The sequence below is a fragment of the Hypanus sabinus genome, chromosome 1, assembly GCF_030144855.1.
Source record: "Hypanus sabinus isolate sHypSab1 chromosome 1, sHypSab1.hap1, whole genome shotgun sequence".
Lineage (NCBI taxonomy): Eukaryota > Metazoa > Chordata > Chondrichthyes > Myliobatiformes > Dasyatidae > Hypanus > Hypanus sabinus.
Genome location: NC_082706.1, coordinates 103,407,630 through 103,427,899, shown reverse-complemented (window position 1 = coordinate 103,427,899; position 20,270 = coordinate 103,407,630). Strand labels below are relative to the sequence as shown.

Below are 20,270 nucleotides of genomic sequence, written 5' to 3'. Positions count from 1 at the left end.
TTTGCTAATGCATTTGAGAAGAATGAGAGGTAATCTTGTTGAAATGAGTAAGATTATGAGGGGTATTGAGAGAGGATAGAAACTGAAAAGTTGTTTCCCCAGGCCGTAGAGTCTGAAACCACAGGATCATGGTCTCAGGATAAGGGGGTTCCAAGTAGGTACAGATGCTGAAAATCTGGAGCAATTCAGGAGGAACTCAGTGGGTCAATCAGCATCTGTGAAGGGAGAGGGAGGGTAGAGGAGTGGAACAAAATCTGGTGGGTGAAATGTGGATCCAGGAGAAGGAGGGGGAGAATGGGAATGATGTAAAAGAAATGTTGTTTATGTAGAGGATAGTAAACTTTGGAATGCTTTCATCTCAGAAATGGTGCTGGAGAAGGGTGACTTATTGTGTGCAGCTCCCCATGGAATCATTAAGTATTTCTGCTTACAATTACTTTTGCTGAAGTCTGAAACCACATACACTGTAGTAAGTAACATTGCTTCAGGTAATTTAAAAGAACTAGCTATCTTCAGAACTAGTAGATTTGTGTCTCCAGACCACCAGAGAACAAGTGCAGCAGCTATAAGCTCAGAGTGCATCACCAGGAGAGACAAATGGCTGCTGGTGAGGACTCCAGGTGAAACTGAAGCACAGGGCCCTAAGGCCCATCCATCACCTATTGGCTAGTGTATAATCTCTAGAACAGTGGTTCCCAACCTTTTCTATGGCCCACACCCCTAGGAAATGTTTGATTAATGTTTGCACCCCCTACAAAAGTAATATCACATTTGAAGATGAAGAAGTCTAATTTCTAATTTTTGAACCACATAAAATACTGCGGGTGAACAAATTGAACTTAAAAAAATAAGCCTTTAACTCAGTGCATAAAATGCAAATATAAATTGAGCAGTTCTGATTCTAATTTATTCAGAAAAAATTGTAAACAGTAAAATCAATCCCAATTGTGAACATAAAATTCAATGACTTCTTTGCTCCTGCTTCTCATTCATGATTTTGTCAAAACATGGAACTTTCTTGCTGACTGCAATCCGCAGGTCTGCCTGTGGATTCAGGCGATTCCTAGATTTCTGAATCCAGTTTCACACAAGTATGATGTTGCAAATGGAATGAGGACACTGAGTGCTTTTCCACCAAGTCTTGGGAACATATCCAGTGCTGCACACCAAAACTCCTCCAAAGTCTTGCTTTCAAATTGCATTTCAAGAGCTCAATTTGTCCGCAAATCAATAAGATCTTCCTTCAGCTCTTTATCATCTGACAGTTTCTCCAAATTGTAGGAATATGGATTCATGATCCATTCTTCTGAAATCTTCAGGTCTTCAGCAGCAAAATATCCATCAAATGATTCTGACAGCATTTCCAAATGAGCCACAATTTTTTCACGCACAGTAGGAGTTATGGATCAAGCATCATCAACCATGTCTTCTAGTGAAGGAAAATTTGAGAGACTGCCTCTTTCCATCCTTCGACGCCAAAGGCGTAACTTTTCTTTGAAGGCGTTCAACTTTTCACAAGCCTTCAATATGTTTATCCCTTTTCCTTGAAGTGGAACACTCAGGTCATTCATACGAGTGAAAATGTCAGCTAAGTAAGCCAGCATTTGGGCGAATTCCTGTGATTCCATTGCCCCAACCAGATCACATTCACGCTCCTCCAGAAAAACTTTGATTTTTTTCCCGCAGTTCAAAGAAGCAGGTTAAAGCTCGTCCTCGTGGCAACCAGTGGACTTCTGTGTGGAAAAGCAAAACTGGATGCTCACTTCACAGATCCTCACAAAATGATTTGAAGATGCGATGGTTCAAAGCACGCCCCCTGATCCAGTTGATCTTCACACAAGTATCATGAAATTTCTTCAAATTTGGAGGCAATGTTTTTGATGCCAAAGCATGCCAGTGAAGGAAACAATGGGTAACTTGCAAGTCTGGAATCTCCTTTTTCATCAATGCAGAAAAGCCAGATTTATTTCCAAGCATTGCAGGTGCCCTGTCAGTGCACACAGAACCCATGACTTTGATATCTAAATCATGTTTGGCAAAGTAGTCTTTCACCAGCTGCATCACATCCTTTGCAGTTGTGTTTGTTTTCAGATCTTTACAAAACAGGAAATCTTCCTTAACAGCACCATTATTGACATACCTCACTAATGTGATGAGTTGACTACAACTGGAGCCATCAGTTGACTCATCCAACTGAATAGAGATTTTAAGAGGACTAGCTCTGACATCTGAGATGACTTGGTCCAAAATATCTTCACTTAGATCACTGCTTTGGTTGTAAATGACATTATTTGATAAGGGCACTTGTTCAAATTTTTTTCTTACTTCTTTGCCCAGGATAATTGTTGCCATTTCCAGTGCACATGGCTTGATGAGATCTTCTGCAATTGTATGGGGCTTCTTGGATTTGGCCACTTTATATGCCACTTGGTATGAAGCAAGAAGTAGTGGTTTTTCAACAGAAACAAAACCTAATTTTGGAAGAGTTCCTTGTGAATCAAAATGAGCTCTTTTGATTTTCAATGACCCAACATCATGTCCTTCAACATCAGCTCCGCCATGCTTGTTCTTGAAGTGCTCTTGAAGCTTGGATGGCTTCAGATTTGAGTTGGATAACACAACGCTGCAAAGAATGCACTGGGGTTTTTGCAAGCCATCATTTCCTGTTGTGCAAGTGAAATCAAAGCACACATAGTCATCATTCTATTTCCTTCTTTTTGACATGATGTAGGGTTAGGGGTAAAGAGAAAAATATGAGCTAATATGAGGAAAAACTATCTGACTAAGTCAGGGATGACTGCTTTACTCAACCAGACACGCCTATAGCAAAGTATCACGAGAAATATGCTTTCGAATATTATGATATTATCTGTGGTTACACCAAGATAAATCATCAGGTGGAAATGCTACGGGGACGCGACGCGACTTATTAGGCTACTCACTACTGAATTTACACACCTATTTCCGATGATTACCGGAAATATAAACTCCCATCACACGATTCAAAGTCCTCGGTGCTAACCATGATACCTCCTCAACTAACTAACTAACCTCCTCAAAATGATCAACGATTCAAGAAAAAAACCTTTTAAGAGAAAAAAAACCTTTGAAATTCAAAAACTTCTTTGATGCATTGAGACAAATACGAATGAATGACTTCAGCCGCTTTTTAAAGTTTTATAATTGAATAATTTACCTACTGTCTGCGGGTAACACTGATGAGAATCCTCAATGCTGACTCGGGCAGCGGGAGACTGGAGTGTGTTTGGGACTACCATTTCTCAAGGCACACTTGCAGCTGGCTGAGTGATGACTCGTCACTCAAGGACCCAAGCCACTCTTTGTCGCACCCCCTGAAATTCCACCCCTGCTCTAGAAAATAATACTGAAGACCTCTGTATGATTACAGTGCCAGAAAGACATCAGGGACTGTTGTGTATACTGCTTCACAGAAATGTAGCACTCTAGCCCGAGGACTTCACCATCCACCACATGGACCAACAGCGTCATCTGGTAAAAGTAGAGGTGGCAGTGTTAGTTTAGTAATTAACTCCCTGTGGTGCACAGACGTGGCAGTTCAGATCAGGGGAGCAGGACTGGGACTGAATATCTGGCAGTCAAATAGCATCCATTCTATCTGCCAAGGGAGTTCTCCACTGTTTTCCTGGTTGTAGTGTACATTCCACACAGGCAAACGTCAGGCCTACTCTGGAGGAGCTGAGCACCATGATCACCATTCATGAGGCAGCTCACCCTGATGCCTTCCTGACCATTGTGGGGGGACTTCAACCAGGCCAGTTTGAAGTGCCTTAAAGGTCTTGTGGAATTCAAGGAGCCAACACTCAGCTACAAGTTACACCATTATCAAGTACGCTTACCGTGCCTTTGCAGTTTGGCAAACCCAATCGCCCAGCTGTACTTCTAACCCCAGCATACAGGCAGAGACTGAGGACCATCAAGGGAGGTGGAGAAGAACTTAAGGGACTGTGTTGAATCAGTGGACTGGACTATATTCAAAATTCATCTGTGGATCTGAATGAATGTTCCACAGACATCACTGATCTCATCAAGGTGCGCACGAAAGACTATGTTCTTTCCAGAAAATACCCAAATCAGAACCAGGAGATTCAGTGTACTGAGGTTTAATCAGTGACATTAATGATTCGAGATTCAGAAAGCTGTCGTAGGAGTGAAATGTCAATTCTTTGTGAAACTAGTGCTCAATCTGATGCTCAGATGTGAGGATCTGTACAGAGCTCCAATACCTTGATGCAGTCATAAAGAAAGCATGCAGTTGACTCTACTCCATTAGAAGCTTGAGGAGATTCAAAGGCTCTTGAGATTTCCACAGAAGCTTAAAGACCCACATTCAACATTTTGAGATTAGCTTTTTGCCCTCTGTCATCAGATTTACAGAAGGTCCATGAAATCTATCTCAATATTCCTCTTGTTGCACTATTTTGTAATATATAGTAGTTATGCCTTCGCACTGTACTTCTGCAGCAGTACAACAAATTTCACATCATATAAGACCGTGATAAACCTGACTCTTATCCCGATCTCTTAATGAATACACATTTGAATAAATGTAAAGCTGAAACTGAAGTTGGTCATGAAAGGACTCCAAACTGGTGAGATACAGGAAAGGTGGATTATGCTTGAGTAGGCATATAACCCATGCCTGTTTATTTTCTTACATTTTCATGTTCTGGCAGCATGGTAGGTTAATGGTTAGCATAATGTTTGTAGAGCACCGGTGACCCAGGTTCAATTCCACTGTCTGTAAGGAGTTTGTAATTCCTCCCCATGAGTGTGTGGGTTTCCTCCTCCCATATTCCAAAGATGTATAGGTTAATAGGGCAGCATGGATTTGTTGGGCTCAAAGGGCATGTTACCATGGTGTATCTCTAAATCAGGGGTTATGTCCTTTATGCCTTGGCCCCCCTCCCATTAACCATGGGGTTTGTGGACCACATGTTGGGAACCTCCACTCTAAATACAGTAAAGTAAAAATAAAATATTCTGTTGTTTCAAACTGAGTTTACATGTCAGGCTAATGATCCTTCACTGGAATGCTCCGAACTAGCCCCACCTGCTGGGCATTTACAACATTTACTGCTTTTGTTTTGCACTTCTCATATTTGCAGTACAGAGGATTCCGGTTAATTGAGCCATCGGTTAGATAGGGCAGCCGCATTTTAGGGGCAACTCTTAAAAACAAAAACTATTCAGGAAAATTGCCAGAATTCCCTTCATTTATTTGGGACACACTGCCACCTAATTGGGGCAGGAGATCAGCTGAACATTTTCTAACTAGTGTCAGTAGCAGTAGTAGTAGTAGTGTCAGTGCTTAGAATGAACAGTTCTTAAACAGCATCACTTGTGCTTATGGTCAAAAAGCAGCAACTTTTGTCACTGATAGTCTGCGTGTAGTAAACAGTAAGACAATTCAGAACTATCTTACTCATTGCAGTTTCAAGTGTTCAGGCTTGAAGATGCCAAAAACGGCCGGATGTGAAAATGAAATGATTCCAGTACTTCAAGTTAGTAGTGAAGAATTAGAAGATGTTCACAATAATCTTGAAAGTTACAATTAAAATGAAGATTTGGAGGATGCGGTCGTCAAAAGCACTGTTTGAAGGGCAGTCTCCTGTCTGCACTAGGTGTCTGTGCTGGTTTTGTTCATCTAGTCAATCAAAAGAGCACCTTAGTGTACTTTAAATTCCTTTGCCTATAACTATTAGGAATTAATAAAATTTTACAGTACTGGAGTTCTGGTAGTGTTCCAATTCTGTATTTCATTTAAATACTCAATTTGTTACTCAGTTAAATGGTAGTTTGTCTTTTTTTTTTACCTTTTTAACTATTTCCATGTAACTTTGGCTAATTGGGTCAGCCACTTAATTGGGCCGAAATGTACTGGCCCTGATGCGTGCCAATTAACCCACTTTAACTTTTGCATCTTGTTGGTATAATAGATCATTCAAATACTGTATTAGATTTGGTCTCTTTGCCACACTCCAGCAACTGGACTGTCCAACTCGTTAGACGATACAGAGAGTTTAAAACTCACAAAGAATCTGATACGGTGATCATTGTAGGATGCTGTTAGTGCAAATGGTTAGAAATATTGCATTTAATTAGTTTTTAGAGTGGGGAATTTTTCTAGTAACTGCTGTCTGGATTTAAAGTTGTACAAAACGTTTGCCATTTATTTGCTTGAGTATTTTATTTTTAACAATTGTTATTTACCATGCTTTAAATCTTTATGGATAATTTTGGGGCAAATGTTACTCCTTGTTTGCTATTTATTCATAATGATTTAGTCCCAAGACCTCTCATTAATATGCATATTGATTTTAATATGTGCTTTAATTGAGTATTTTCTTATTTTTACAGCTAGCCTTTGAAACAATGGGAATTATTTCCGTGATGACCAATTGTGCATTGATTGGGATGTCACCCCAAGTAAAGAATCTTTTTCAGACAAACAGTATAGAGCTTGTCTTGCTGGTTGTGGCTGTCGAGGTAAGTTAAGCATTTGCAACTGGGGAACTTAATTGGGCTCAAATGTAAATTTTTTTAATCAACTGAAAAATTGCTTTCTTCTCTTCCTAACCGTACGTGTTTTATCAAGGAGTTGTTAGCTTTATTAGATCCATGGCAACTTGTCAGCAAAAGGGGTTATAATATCTGTTCACAAGGGCATATACTGTCTGTACCCATGCTATTTAATTTGTAAAACTGATGAAAAATTCTGTTTCAAACAATGGGCTATGAGTTTATGCAAAACAACTTAAATTGTATAGTCTCTTTGGTTTGTTTACTTTGAAGTGGGTGAAAAATGTTTGGAAATTAAAATTGTATGCATTTGATTGCACAAAGATTGACCCAAACCATACTTTGCTTGATAATGAAAGTAAATAAACAAACTATAATCTGTGATGGTGTGAAATTTGTTGGAATCAGTGTCCATTGGAAAGAAATGGGGATGGGGGTTAAAGGAAAAATCTCCCCAAGGCTTGTTGATTTCCACCCAATCATATTGGGGAGAAAAAGGATTGAGAGGTGGTGCAGAATTTTGTATAACTCTTCAGACTTAAGATTTGTGCTTCTTTGTCCAAAACTTACAAATGTCATTTTGGTTTTAATTCATGAGAGAAAGAGTGGGTCAATGATGTGACAGGATATTCAAATCTGTCACTTGGCACAGAGGAACTAGACACTTAGCCTGGTTCAATTGAGTAAGCGGGCAGTATTAACTTGTGAAATTTGGATTGTGTCTGAATAAACTAAATTGTTTTTGAGGATCTCTTAACTCAGGTGCAGATTAGGTGTTTATGTGGGCTTCTAGAAGTATTTGATAAGGTATGCAGAAGGAAGTGTTAATAAAACTGAGTGGAATGGAGAGGCAGGCTTTTAACAGCTAATTGGTAGTTGGATGTATAAGATTGAATTAGTTTACTGATGCCACACGTACTGGGGTGCAGTAAAGAACTTGTTTGGCATCCCATCCTTGATAGATCATTTCAACACACCGGTGCATTGAGGGAAAACTAAGCCAATGCAGAATCAAGTGCTACGTTACAGAGGGTGTGATGCAGGCAGACAATAAAGTGCAAGGTCATACAAAGGTAGATTATGAGTTCAAGAGTCCATCTTGTACTGAGGGATCATTCATCAATCTTATAAATGGCGACATAGAAGCCATACTTGGGTCTGGTGGCATATGCTTTCAGGCTTTTGTGTCTTCTATCCTGAAGGGAGAGGAGAGAAGGAATATTGTCCAAGGTGAGTGGAGTCTTTGATTATGCCAGCTGTTTTACAGTGACAGCAAAAGGTATAGACAGTCCACGGAGGGGAGGCTGATTTCTTTGATGGACTGAGCTGTGTTCACATGTCTTTGCAGTTTTTTTGTGATCTCGGGTAGAGCGGTTGCCATACCAAACCTCGATATGTGGATAGGGTGTTTTCTATGGTGAGGGTGGAAGGGGACCTGCCAGATTTCCCAGCCTCCTGTGGAAGGGGGCTTGCTGATGAGTTTTCTTCTCCGTGGTGTCTACATGGTCGGACCAGGATATGCCCTGGGTGTTGACTCCTGGAAAGCCCTCTCCACTTTATTGCCATTGATGTAAACAGCATCGTGTACACTGTCCCCCTTCTGGTCAAAGACTAGATCTTTTGTTTTGCCGACAAGAAATTGTATCTTGATCAGCAGAATGTGATGAAGTTTGATTCCAGATGTCAGTATTGGAGCCTGTTCACCATACCTATCAATGAAAGGTGAAGGATATAGTGTTGTGTATCCTTGTTTGTAGACAGCACTAAGAGCTGTGGTAAATTTTTGTAGACACTAACAACAACTATCATATGGATACTTAAGGGTCAAGTGAGTGGGTGAAACTGGCAGATGGAGTTCTAATCAGTGTGGATCCAAGAGGGACAAATGAGAATATCTCAATGAGGAACTGTGGATGGGCAGAGGTTGAAGTGCCCATGTGAACAAACCAGTGTAGGAAGTAGTTACTAAGCCATTGAAACATTGTTCTTTACCTCAACCTAAATGAAGGGGAAGGGGGTTGGGTGAAAGGTGTGCATTTAATTGTGTAGACATACCGCAGCCCAAGAATAGTACTGATTTTTTTTCTACTTGTGGAAAGATGCAAGAAGGAACTCGAGATCCAAATTGGTGAGAATAACTGTGTACCACAATTCATAACTGAACTGACTATTAAAGATTCATCTAAGGGGGCACTGCACAAACACATGGAGAAAGGTTTGAGGCGAGCTAATTAGGACTAAATGAGGAGGGGTGATAAGGGTGTAAATAGAACAGGTGAGTAATTCAGCCATATTTGGATAGGAAACTTGCTTTGGCTGTTCCCTCACAACCAACTTTGTACTCTTTCTGGACATTCTCATATCCTCAGATGTTATTTTCTGCTTAATTTAGACTGGTTGGTGTAAAAGGTCCCACAAAACTATTTTGAAATAGAAATCCCCCTTGGTGTTTTGCACTTGAACAACTTTGCCAGAGTTAGCAGTCTTGTTACTGTTGTATCACTGTGGTACATAGGATCTTGCTGTGCTGTACTTGTCTATGTTACTGCAGTGACCATACTTCATTAGGCTGTAAAACACAGAGACATCATACTAATGTGCCAACATTTTATTTTGGATTAACTGGCTCTGAAAGTGCAGTGAATTTTATTTTCGTGAACCACCTCTACCCGCCTCACTATGAGATGACATTAGAACTAGATGCAATTATCCTGTCAGTTGTGATAAAAATTATTGTTTTACCCACTAACATGTTAATACCAGCAGAGGGAGTAGTGGAGCCACGACTGTAAAACATCAGACGACAAGTTTTTTTTCTGTTGCAAGTCACCCATTGACGTGTTCATAGCTAGATTTGGATGTAAAAAGAAATATTAGTGTAGTAATTTATTTGGCATGTTCAATTGATGGAGCTGGAAGTTGTGAAGCTGTGGAAGTTTTGAATTCATCAGTGAAAGAATCTCGGAAGTGAACGGATGGGAAAAGTAGCCGTGTGTCTTTGTGTTTGAGGGATTGCAGTCAAAGCAAACATTGGGGAAAATTGGTTGATTATTGTCACGTTTACTGATGTAGAGTGAAAGTTTACTGTATCCATACAGGTGCTATCTATACAGATCACTTCATCACATCAGTACATTCAGTAGTAATAGGGAAAAATATAATACAGTTACAGAGAAAGTACACTGCAGGCAAAGAATAAGGTGCAAGCCAAGATGAAGTGGATTGAGGTGGAGTCCATTCTGTCATATGAGGGTACTGTTCTGTAATTCTATAACGGTGTGATAGAAGCTGCCCCTGAGACAGTTGGAACATGTTTTGAGTCTTTTGTATAATTTGCCAGAGCGAGTGGGTCTTTGATTATGTCTGATTTACCGAGGCAGTGAGAAGTGTTGATAGGCAGAGCAGTTGATGATGGTGATCCTATTAAAATTGCTGCAGGTTGAATTTTCATGCTCTTTTTTTTTTTGGCTCAAATGCAATATTGATGATTTTCCTTGATTATTCATTCATGAGATGTGGACGTCACTGGCAAAACCATTTTGTCAGTCTAACTTAAATGCTTCTGATCTGAGTAGCTTCCTGGATCAATACCATTGGAGAGTTTAGAGTAAACTCTAATCTGGTATGCAAACCAGAGTGGATGAGGAAGGCATATTTGCTCCCCAGAAGGACATTAGTTTTTACTCTTGTTCGGGTTTATAATTCTGGATTTATTTAAATGCTTGATGGTCAGTCTTTTGAATTCTCTATCCCAGAGGCTGTAGAGCGCAGTCATGGACTACATTAGAGTTGGGGTTAAACAGAAAATGATAGGTTTTCAAGTCATTATAGAATCAAAGGGTAGGGGGATATTGCAGGAAAATGGTGTCAAGGTGATAGGTCAGCCTTGCACTTGTTGAATGTTGGAGTGGGCTTGAAGCATTAACTGGCTTCTACTTTTATTTCTTGTGTTCTTGATCTTGTATTTCAAGTGAGAAGTTTTTATTCCATTGCAGGAATAGCAAACTGTCCAACCATGGAAGGTGCCCTCTTTCAGATAAGTTTAACCAGGATTCTGCCAGTCTTCTCAGGAGGTGCAGATAGATGGTGGCTGTCATCTTCAACATTGCCAAACTACTTCATGATTTAGAGAAAACTTCAACCGGATACACACATAGTGCAGGAGGAGCTCAGCAGGTCAGGCGGCATCTGTGGAAAAGAGTATACAGTCAATATTTCAGACTGAAGCCCTTGATCAGGACTGGAAAGGAAGAGGAGAAGTCAGAGTAAGAAGGTGGGGTGGGGGGGAGGAAGAACTACAAGGTGGTAGGTGAATCTGAGAGGGGTAAAGCAAAGAGCTGTAAACTCGATTGGTGAAAGAGATGTAGGGCTGGAGAAGGGGAAATCTGACAGAAGGCCTTGAAAGAAAGGGAAGGAGGAAGGGGAATGGTGAAAGAGGGGTGAAACTACTGGAAGTTTGAGAAATTGATATTCATGCCATCAGGTTGGAGGCTAAGGTGTTGCTGCTCCAGCCTGAGTGTGGCCTCATCGCAGCAGTAGCGGAGGCCATGAACTGACATGTCAGAATGGAAAGTAGAATTAAAATGGGTGGCCACCGGGAGATCCCGCTTTTTCTGGTGAAGTGGTCTATCAATCTGTGCCTGGTCTCACTGATATACAGAAGCCACACCAGGAGCGCCAGATGCAGTAGATGACCCCAGCTGCCTCACCTGGAAGGACTGTTTAGGACCCTGAGTGATAGAAAGGGAGAAGGTCCCTGCAACTTTGTACTTCCTCTTTTCCCCATCTTCTTACTCTGACTTCTCAACTCTTTTCCCCGTTTTGATGAAGAGTTTCAGCCTGAAACATCGACTGTTTACTCTTTTCCATAGATGCTGCCTGGCCTACTGAGTTCGTCCAGCATTTTGTGTGTATTACTTTGATTTGCTGATCTGCAGATTTTCTCTTGTTTGTCAGTCAGGTACTGTTGTGCAGAAATGGTTAACTGCCTGTTGGAGTAAATTCATCTCATCCTTCAGACAGTCAATGTATCTAAGGAAATAATTGCATGTTGAAATGATGCAATATGAACACAATAAAGCTTTTTGAAATAAGTCCTGTGTATTTTCATGAATTTTAATGTTGCATACCCTATATTTTGCAGCATGCTCTGTTGGCTCTGAAATTTATCCTGGCATTTGCCATCTCAGACATCCCAAGTGATATCCGTACTAAAGTGGCCAGGATGGAATTTGAGTCCATGGAGGCCCTGAAACGAAAGGTAAGATGTGATAGTTAATGATCAATTTAAAAACTCAAGATGTTTAATAATTCCATCACATGAATTTCAATTATTTGTATGTATGTCTTCCACTAAGATGGTGGCAAATTGGATCACTTATCCAGATAAATATAAACTTCCTGCTTTAACTAAATGGTCGTAGGGTTCAGTGGATTAGCGAGCTTCTTGCTTGTCTGCACATTAGGTTTATTACAATTTAGTAGTATTAATAATTGCAAGACTAGATGTATTTTATTAATGGCCATTTACAACCTCAGAATGGCACTAAGTTCCATGCAGTCGGCTATGCTTTTCAAGTGTACTCAGAACTGTATGTTGGGAAGTGTGGTAGTTGAAGCTTCATTGTAAGCGCTCAAATTAAAATGGAATAAACTATTGCTTCTTTAGAATGGTGACTATTGGTCAAGACAATACAGAGCTCCACTGCCCTCCAAATAGTGCTGCAAAAAGTTTAGACATCCTCTCAGTTAATGCATTGACTGGAAGCTAAAGCCACCTGCAGCCTGGAGCAGGTCTGATGTTGCTTGTGACTTTTGTGTTGAAGTTGCTATTGTGATCTGAATACATGAAGATCAATGCCCTTTGATACAGGCTGTTAGAAATATTAAGACTTATTCATGTAGCACTGTTGTTTCTAAGTAAAAATATTCACAAATCTGAAAGTCTGAGAGACAGCCATAGGAGAGAAATCATTTCTTCTGTGCTGTGAAGTTCCATGCTTCCATTTTCTGAAAAAGACTAGCAGAAATGACTGTTAAGATGCGTGGTGACTGGCAGTTTGGATTCGGAATTGGTTTGCTCATTGAAAGCAGAGGGTAGTTGTGGAAGGGTGTTATTCTGGCTGGAGGTCCATGACTTGTGGTATTCCACAGGGGCCTCTGCTGTTCATTACATGAATGGAAATATAGATGGGTGGTTAGAATGTTTGCAGATGACACAAAATTAGTGGAATTATGGACAGTAAATTTAATCTACAGATATGGGCAAGAGAAATGGCAGATAGAGTTTAATCCAGAAAAATGTGAGGTGTTGCAATTTTGTTGCACACTTGTGTCAAATGTAAGGGAAAAGTATATAATTACAACAGGACCCTTAATAGCACTAATTTACAAGAGGATCTTGGGGTTCATTTCCAATGCTCAGTGGCCACACATGTTGATAGGGCAGTCAAGATGTTATGTAGAATTTGATGTAGCATGGTTTGCCTTGCTTGACAGTTAGCTTGCAGATGTTTCATCACCAGTTGAAGTGACATCCTCAGTGTGCAGTTGTTGGTGTGCAATGAGGTATATGGTATACTTGCCTTCAATGATCAAGGCAAGAATCAGGAAGTCATGTTGCAGCTATATAAAACTCAGGTTAGACTGTACAGAGTATTATGTGTTTCTGGTCACCCAAATACAGGAATGAAGTGGAGGCTGCGGGGGGGGGGGGGGGGGGAATGCAGGCTTACCGGGAATCTCTGGTTAGGTAAGATGGCAGGGTGCTTGGGTGTAGTGGCCACTCAGGGTCCAATCAAAGGTGTATTTATTGATCTTGTATGTCTATGAACGCAAGTCACTGCTGGATGCCAAGACCATTAAGTACTGCAGAACTTTCCTATTCACGAGTTGCTTGATAGTATTGGAGCTGGACGTACTGCGTTTTGTTGTGCCAAGATCAGTGCATGGTCCAAAAGAAAGGTGCAAGTGATTGTCTTCGATGTTTTTATAGTGATCGCAAGACCCCATTGGACAGTGTTAACATAAAATACTGACTCACTGGTTCATTGGTGAGACTGACAGTGGGGGATCGGTGTTGCGTGAACAAGACCCTCATGCCTCGGAGTCACCTGTTGTCACCGGGGAAGGAAAAGCCGGGGCTGGCCCCTCCAGTCAGTGTTGCCCTCCAGTATTTGCTAGGTGGAAGAATAAACTGAGCTAGGACAACTCGGTGACTTGGGCTATATTATTACCGAATGTTTTTCTGAAATCATAACCATATGTGTTATTGGTAATATGTTTGCACCTTGCCCTGAAGGAACTCTTTTGTTTGGCTGTATGGTTAAATGATAATTAAACTTGAAACTTAAACATTTTGCATGGATTAAAGAACATGAGCTACAAGGAGTGGTTGGATGTACTTGGGTTGTTTTTTTTCTGGAGAGTTAAAGGCTGAAAGGGGTCCTTATATAAGTTGATAAAAATTATGAGATGCACAGATAGTCTCTTTTTCCCTGGGAGAAATAACAAATAGTAGAGGAGATTATTTAAGGTGAAAAGGGAAAGTTTAAGGGTGTACAAGGCAAGGTGCCTGGAATGCGGTGCCAGGACTTTTGGGGAAATGGATACAATAGTAGTGTTTAAAAGACTGTTAGGCATGTGAATATGCAGGGAATGGAGGCATTTGGATCATGTGCAGGCAGAAGAGATTTAGTTTAATTCAGCATTGCATTTGACATAGATATCGTAGGCCAAAGGACCTGTTTCTGCATACTGTTTTGTGTTTTATTTAGCAAACAGTATAAATAAGGAGGAGACAGCCACTCAGCACATCAAGTTATAATTGTGGCCCTTCAAATTTTTTGTTGATATCTTGCCTCCTTCTTTGAATGCAGTGCCAGCACATTCCAAAGTATCGTTATTATTTAGTAATGTGCTGATGGGCCAGCCCTGAATAGAAAAATTACCTTACCAAGGTTATGTTCACCACACTGAGAATTGCTGAGTACAGACTATGGTCTATGGGTTGGATAAATGAAGCTAATATGAACTTTGCAGCTTTTTAAAGCATTGCTACTGTGATTGGCACAACATGCAGGAAGCCGATGTACCGAGAGCCAAATGTATCCACTAGGAAGCTTAGCAAAACAAGATGTGGAATAAGGACAATTGTTCCAAATAGTTCCAGATCAAAGGAGGAATTCGATGCAGTCAGGGCAAATACATTTGGCTTGGCATTAACTTGAAAACAACACTATTGCTAGCAGTTGATGAGTTATCTTCACATTACACAAAATCTAGTATCATTATACAGTATTGAGTCTGTCATTAATAAACTGTCTGTTATTTCTTAAAGTGTTAATAGGTAGGAGTTTCTAATTAACCTCCTGTAATGTATCATTCAGGGAAGCATGATTCTTAAAAAGACTAAGTTGCAGTGTTCATCATCAATGGTTTGTTAGCTGGTATCTTGTAAAGACAATTTAGTAGGGAGTTCTTCTTTGGAGAGCTGAAACTGGCAGTTAGATATTGGGTGGAATGTATTTTTCATTGAGCATGCTTTTCTCCTTCCCAGTAGAAAATCTGGCAGAAAACTGAAATAGTGGAGTGCAGGATGCCATGTTAATGTCAAAACATGTTAATTTTTGAAAACAGAATTAAAAGGTACAGGGAGAAATGTAGACTGAAAGGGTCATATTTACCATTTCAGAATGATACACTGTCAAACATCTTTAAGGCTTTCATCTTTGTGAGATGCATATTTAAATTGAAAATGTTATTATTTATGTGCAAAGAATCTACATTTTGTTTCTGTAAGGTAAAGGTTCTGAGATGATAGGATCTTGTCAGTGAATAGGATCAGACTTTTGAGCCCAGCTGCTGCAGCATGTAGAAGACTAAAAATAACACAAACCTGCATGAGCTGTGTGATCTTTATAGTGAGGGCCATGAATTAATTTGACACACTTTAATTCTTATAAATTTATCAGCTGTCACTGGTTCATTATAAAAGGAAAAAGAAAACGTTATTTTATAATCTGTAGAATTCACTTCCACAGATGACTGTAGAGGCCAGGCCATTGGGTTTATTTAAAGCAGAGGTTGATAGCTGCTTGGTTCATAAGGGTGTCAAAGGTTACAGGGAGAGGACAAGAGAATGAGATTGAGAAGTCAATGGGCGGAATGGCCTGATTCTGCTCTTATGTCTTATGGTCAAGAGCAGAAAACATTTATTTACATACCAGTATTTGTAGAACTGTGGCAGAGCTATTGTAAACAGTGATCCCTTGTTTCTACCACATGAGGAAATACCCTTTCACACAATCTTGTATTACTTCAGCAAGTTGTGATTCATCCTCCTAAGCTCTGGGGATACACGCCTTGCCTAATCATTCTTCAAAAGCAATTTTCCATTCCAGTAGTGGTGCAGTAAACATTCTCTAAACTGCTTCCAATGTATTTACATGCTTAAAATTGTGAATTTGCTGTTTTTCTTTGATTTAACACTTGATCTTTCACATCTCCGTTTTGTTATAACTGCTTTTTTATGCCTTACTTTGGGAAACTACTGTGTTCCATAACCCAGTGAGACAAGTTCTTATTACAAAAATGTATTGAACAGTAGTTAATTAAATTTAGTGCAACAGTAATATTCATCTGTAATTCTATGAAGCAAGTAATGGTTGATCCAAGCACTATTTCCTAAGTTAGAAATAATTGAGAGATTTTGCTGAAAACATTACATCATCCATTTCGGTAGGATAATGTTGTAGAAATGAAGATGTGTTGGTAAATAGAAACAATGTTTTCAGTCCAGAATTGAACAGATGCTGGTGTAAAGAAACTTCTTTCATTCAAGTTTATTTCCAGTCTTTCTCTCTTTGCCACCCTCTAATCTTCCATGACACTTACCACAGAATGTTATTTTGTTACCAGTTGTGTTTTGTAGCATCTCATGAAATCTTTGCTAATTTACACTTTGTGCTATATATCACTTCAGTTAAATATTCACAACTTTGAGATGAGAGAAATGTAGTGGTGCATCTTGTGCAAATTATGGGCTCAGACCTTTGGTTTATGTGCTCAGATTCTTATCTTAAATTCAGAAAGTTACTGGATACATCATAATGGTGAAAGATGCTGCAGATATGCAAATGTTGAGTCTTAATGGATTTTATTGGATTTTGCATCATGTCCCAGAGGCATTACTGCCTCCTCCTCTTTGCTATCCAATCTCACCTTTGCATTCCTTCCTATAGTGCTTAAAATCACAGACTATATTTGACAACTAATTATCCATTAACTTCAAATATGCTATGACAAATATTTATAAATCTTTGAAATTACTTATCTAAGTCCCAGAAAAGTAACTCCTTAAACTAAGATCATGCTTGCTAGTTTTAGAATCTTTGGATTGAAGAAACATCCAGTCCATCAATTGTGTAGTATAGTGAATTCTTGTTAATTGGGACACATCAGGAACAGTACATTTTGGCCCAATTAAGCAGCTGCCCCAACTAGTGACAGTTTCATAGAAATAGTTAAAATATTTTTTGTAGAACCAAGTTACAGTTTAAGTAACGTCATATATTTAAATGAAATACAGTACAGATTAGATCACTACCAATTCTACTATAGTACTATAAACCTGTCTAATTTCCTGTTGACAACAATGGAATTTCATTGCTGTGTTCTTTTTTGACTGTAAATGAACAAAACAGTGCAGAGATCTAGTGCAGGTAATAGACCACCCTCATACAATGCTTCTATCACATTCTTCAAATTTTCATTTTCATTGTAACATTCAAGATGATCATCGATACCTTCAAGTTAGGAACTATGAATAATTTGACATAGTGGAACAATTTCATCTGTACTCCTAGACATTTCTGGCATCTCCAAGCAAGAATGCTTGAAACCACAGTGACTGCAAAACAGTTCTGAATTATCTTCTTATTTCTACAAATATCAGTGACAAAAATCACTGCTTTTTACACAATGGGGACACACGGGGACACAGAGAGAGAGAGAGAGAGAGAGAGAGAGACACGCCACATGACCAAACAAGTGCATGTTCCTGACACTAGTTAGAAACTATTCAACAGTAGTCTCCTGGCCTACTTAAGTGGCTTAGAAGAATCCCAAATAAATGAAGGCAATCTTGGCTGTTTTCTCATTTTGTTTTTGTTCTTTAAGATTTGTCTCAAATAATAAGTGGTTGCCCTAATTAACCAATGGCCCAGTTAACCAGAATCTACTGTATTATGTTTGTTTCAATGAAATGTCTTGGAGCTGCGACAACATTATTACAGTATCATATTGTTCCCTCAGATCCACTTACCTTTTGCCCTTGATTATAATACAGGACTTATTTTTACCCTGCTTAAGGTAAACATCACCAAAGCTTCTGGCCACTCTGTGATCTGATTTTTTTCCCCACAGCAAATAAAGGAAGCTGACGAATCAATGGCCAAGGAAGAGCAACTTGATGAAACGGAGAGAGAATGGGAAGAAAAGAAAAAACTTTGAATACATACATGATTGACTGAAATGGATTAAGCCAGACACAAAAATTAAAAACTGTTTAGTGTGAAGATGAGTATGTCTCTCAACACAGTGCTAAGTGTCTCTTTGTAAATATATCCATTTTCTGAAGCCTACATAAATCATTGTGGTCCCGCCCATGCAGATAAAGCAAGTTGAGTGGTGCAGAACAAAGCACCAAGGCAGGATGGAGAAATAAAACTTGTATTTGAGTAAGTCAACCATTGAACTTCATCATTGTGCTGAGGAACATTTTGAGATCATTGGAGCAGTTCTCTGTCACAGGTATAATGCAACACTTGATTGCTTGAATGTGTTTAAAAATTGTATTGCATGTTTTCTTGGCCAGTCTTGGTTCAAAAGAAATATCTATATATAAAATACAATAAGTAAGACCGCACCTCTTACCTTGTAATAACACTTTGCAAACTTCACATTAAATAAATGAGATTTCTGGCTCCAAACTTTTCACACTAAAGCTGTTAGGGTCTTTTGCTTTCATTTATCCTGCATACTACACTTAGCAACTTTAGGATTTTTACCATGCACATATGAATATGGAAATTTCAATTTGCCCACTAACTCTTACATTCAAGTAGCTTTGTGCACTGAGGTGATCACTGGAAACCCAACAAATTTAATTCACAGCCTGGCATGTCATGTCATATGAGCAAAAAGGGGATTCCTTCATGGTTGTACCTGAGGAAATGAATGGGCAGAATGTCCATGCCTAGTTTGTAGCGCTTTGTTGACCTAACTCCACTAAATGACGGTAGACCCGGAACCAATGTGTTTACAGGAATAACATGCTTTCTCAGCTTACTTTACAATTATTTAGCTGTGAAATTACAGTGTGACATCCACCATCTCCCATTGAAGATGACTGGTTGCATTATATTCTGCTGTATGCAGATGTTTCTGGTTCAAGTTCCAATATTCCAAGTCATAAAAGTTTCAATGAATTTGCAGGTTTTTTTCAAGTTACCTGTCATATTCCAAAAGTACAATGGTAAAATAATGTCAAGTTTGAACAGCAGCGAATCAAATTGGGAGCAAGTGAAGGAGTGACTCACTCAGGTCAAGGAATGACTCATTCTTTGTGGAAGTTCTGACATTTGAATAGCCAATCAAAGTTTGGGATTCATTAGCAAGTGCAAATTAAGGTGGGGCAAGTAGAATTGCGATTGTTGAAGTGGAAAGTGTTAGCGTGGGGATTTTGAGGCTTGAGTGAGAGGCGAAAAGCTGTATGTAGATTCTTTTTCTCTAATTTATTATTTCTTCCTTTTATAATTGCACAGCTAGAACAGTAGGGATATCAGGCAGGAAAGTTGAATGCTCCTCTTGTGGGATGTGGGAAGGCAAGGGGACCTCCAGTGTTTCTGACACCTGTGAGAAGTGCATCCAGCTGCAACTAACGCTCTGCGTTAAGGAGTTGGAGCTGAATTAGACGATCTCCTGATCATTCAGGAGGCTGAGTGGGTGATAGGACATATAGAAAGGTAGTTACATCTGAGGTACAGGATACAGGAAACTGAGTGACAGTCAGGTAGGTGAAAAGGGTTAAACAGCTGGTGCAGAGCGCCCCTGTGGCCATTCCTCTCAACAACAGGTATATCGCTTTGGATACTGTTGTGGGGAGCTGGGGTGGTTTAAGAATCGCCGAGTAGAGGAAAGTCATGCTGGTCAGGTCTCTGGCACTGAATCTGGCTCTGTGGCTCAGAAAGGAAGATGGGGAGAAGAGGCAAGCTGTGATGATAGGGAATTTGATAGGGGAATGGGAAGGATGAGGATGAGAATGAGATTCTGATAGTACGTTGACTTCTGGGTGCCAGGGTTCGCGACATCTCTGATCAAGTCTTCGGCATTCTTAAGTGGGAGGGTAAACAGCCAGAGGTCATGGTCCATGTCAGTATCAATGATTTTGGTAGGAAGAAGGATGAGGTTTTGCAAAGTGAGTTCAGGGAGCTAGGTGCTAAGTTATAAGACAAGACCTCCAGGTCTGTGTTCTTAGGATTGCTACCCATGTCACGAGCTAGTGAGGGCAGAAATGGGAAGATCATACAGTTTAATATATGGCTAAGGTCTTGGTGCAGGAGAGAAGGTGTCAGATTTTTGAATCATGGGCTCTCCTCCAGAAGGCCAATGTGCCAGAAGAGTCAGTTTGCACCTAAACAGGAGAGGGT

General features: G+C 39.8%; 1 protein-coding gene across 2 annotated transcripts in view; it reads left to right on the top strand.

Moving 5' to 3' along the window:
• The window catches only part of ano10a (anoctamin 10a), a 52,649-nt gene extending 34,424 nt beyond the window's left edge, over positions 1–18,225 (top strand). For both annotated transcript variants that reach the window (XM_059973224.1, XM_059973216.1), the window contains 3 exons: positions 6,400–6,528; positions 11,705–11,821; positions 17,986–18,225. In XM_059973224.1, coding sequence (XP_059829207.1) covers positions 6,400–6,528; positions 11,705–11,821; positions 17,986–18,072 — 333 coding nt within the window. In that variant the 3' untranslated portion in view covers positions 18,073–18,225. The remainder of the gene's footprint in view (positions 1–6,399; positions 6,529–11,704; positions 11,822–17,985) is intronic.
• Positions 18,226–20,270: the final 2,045 nt, after the last annotated feature.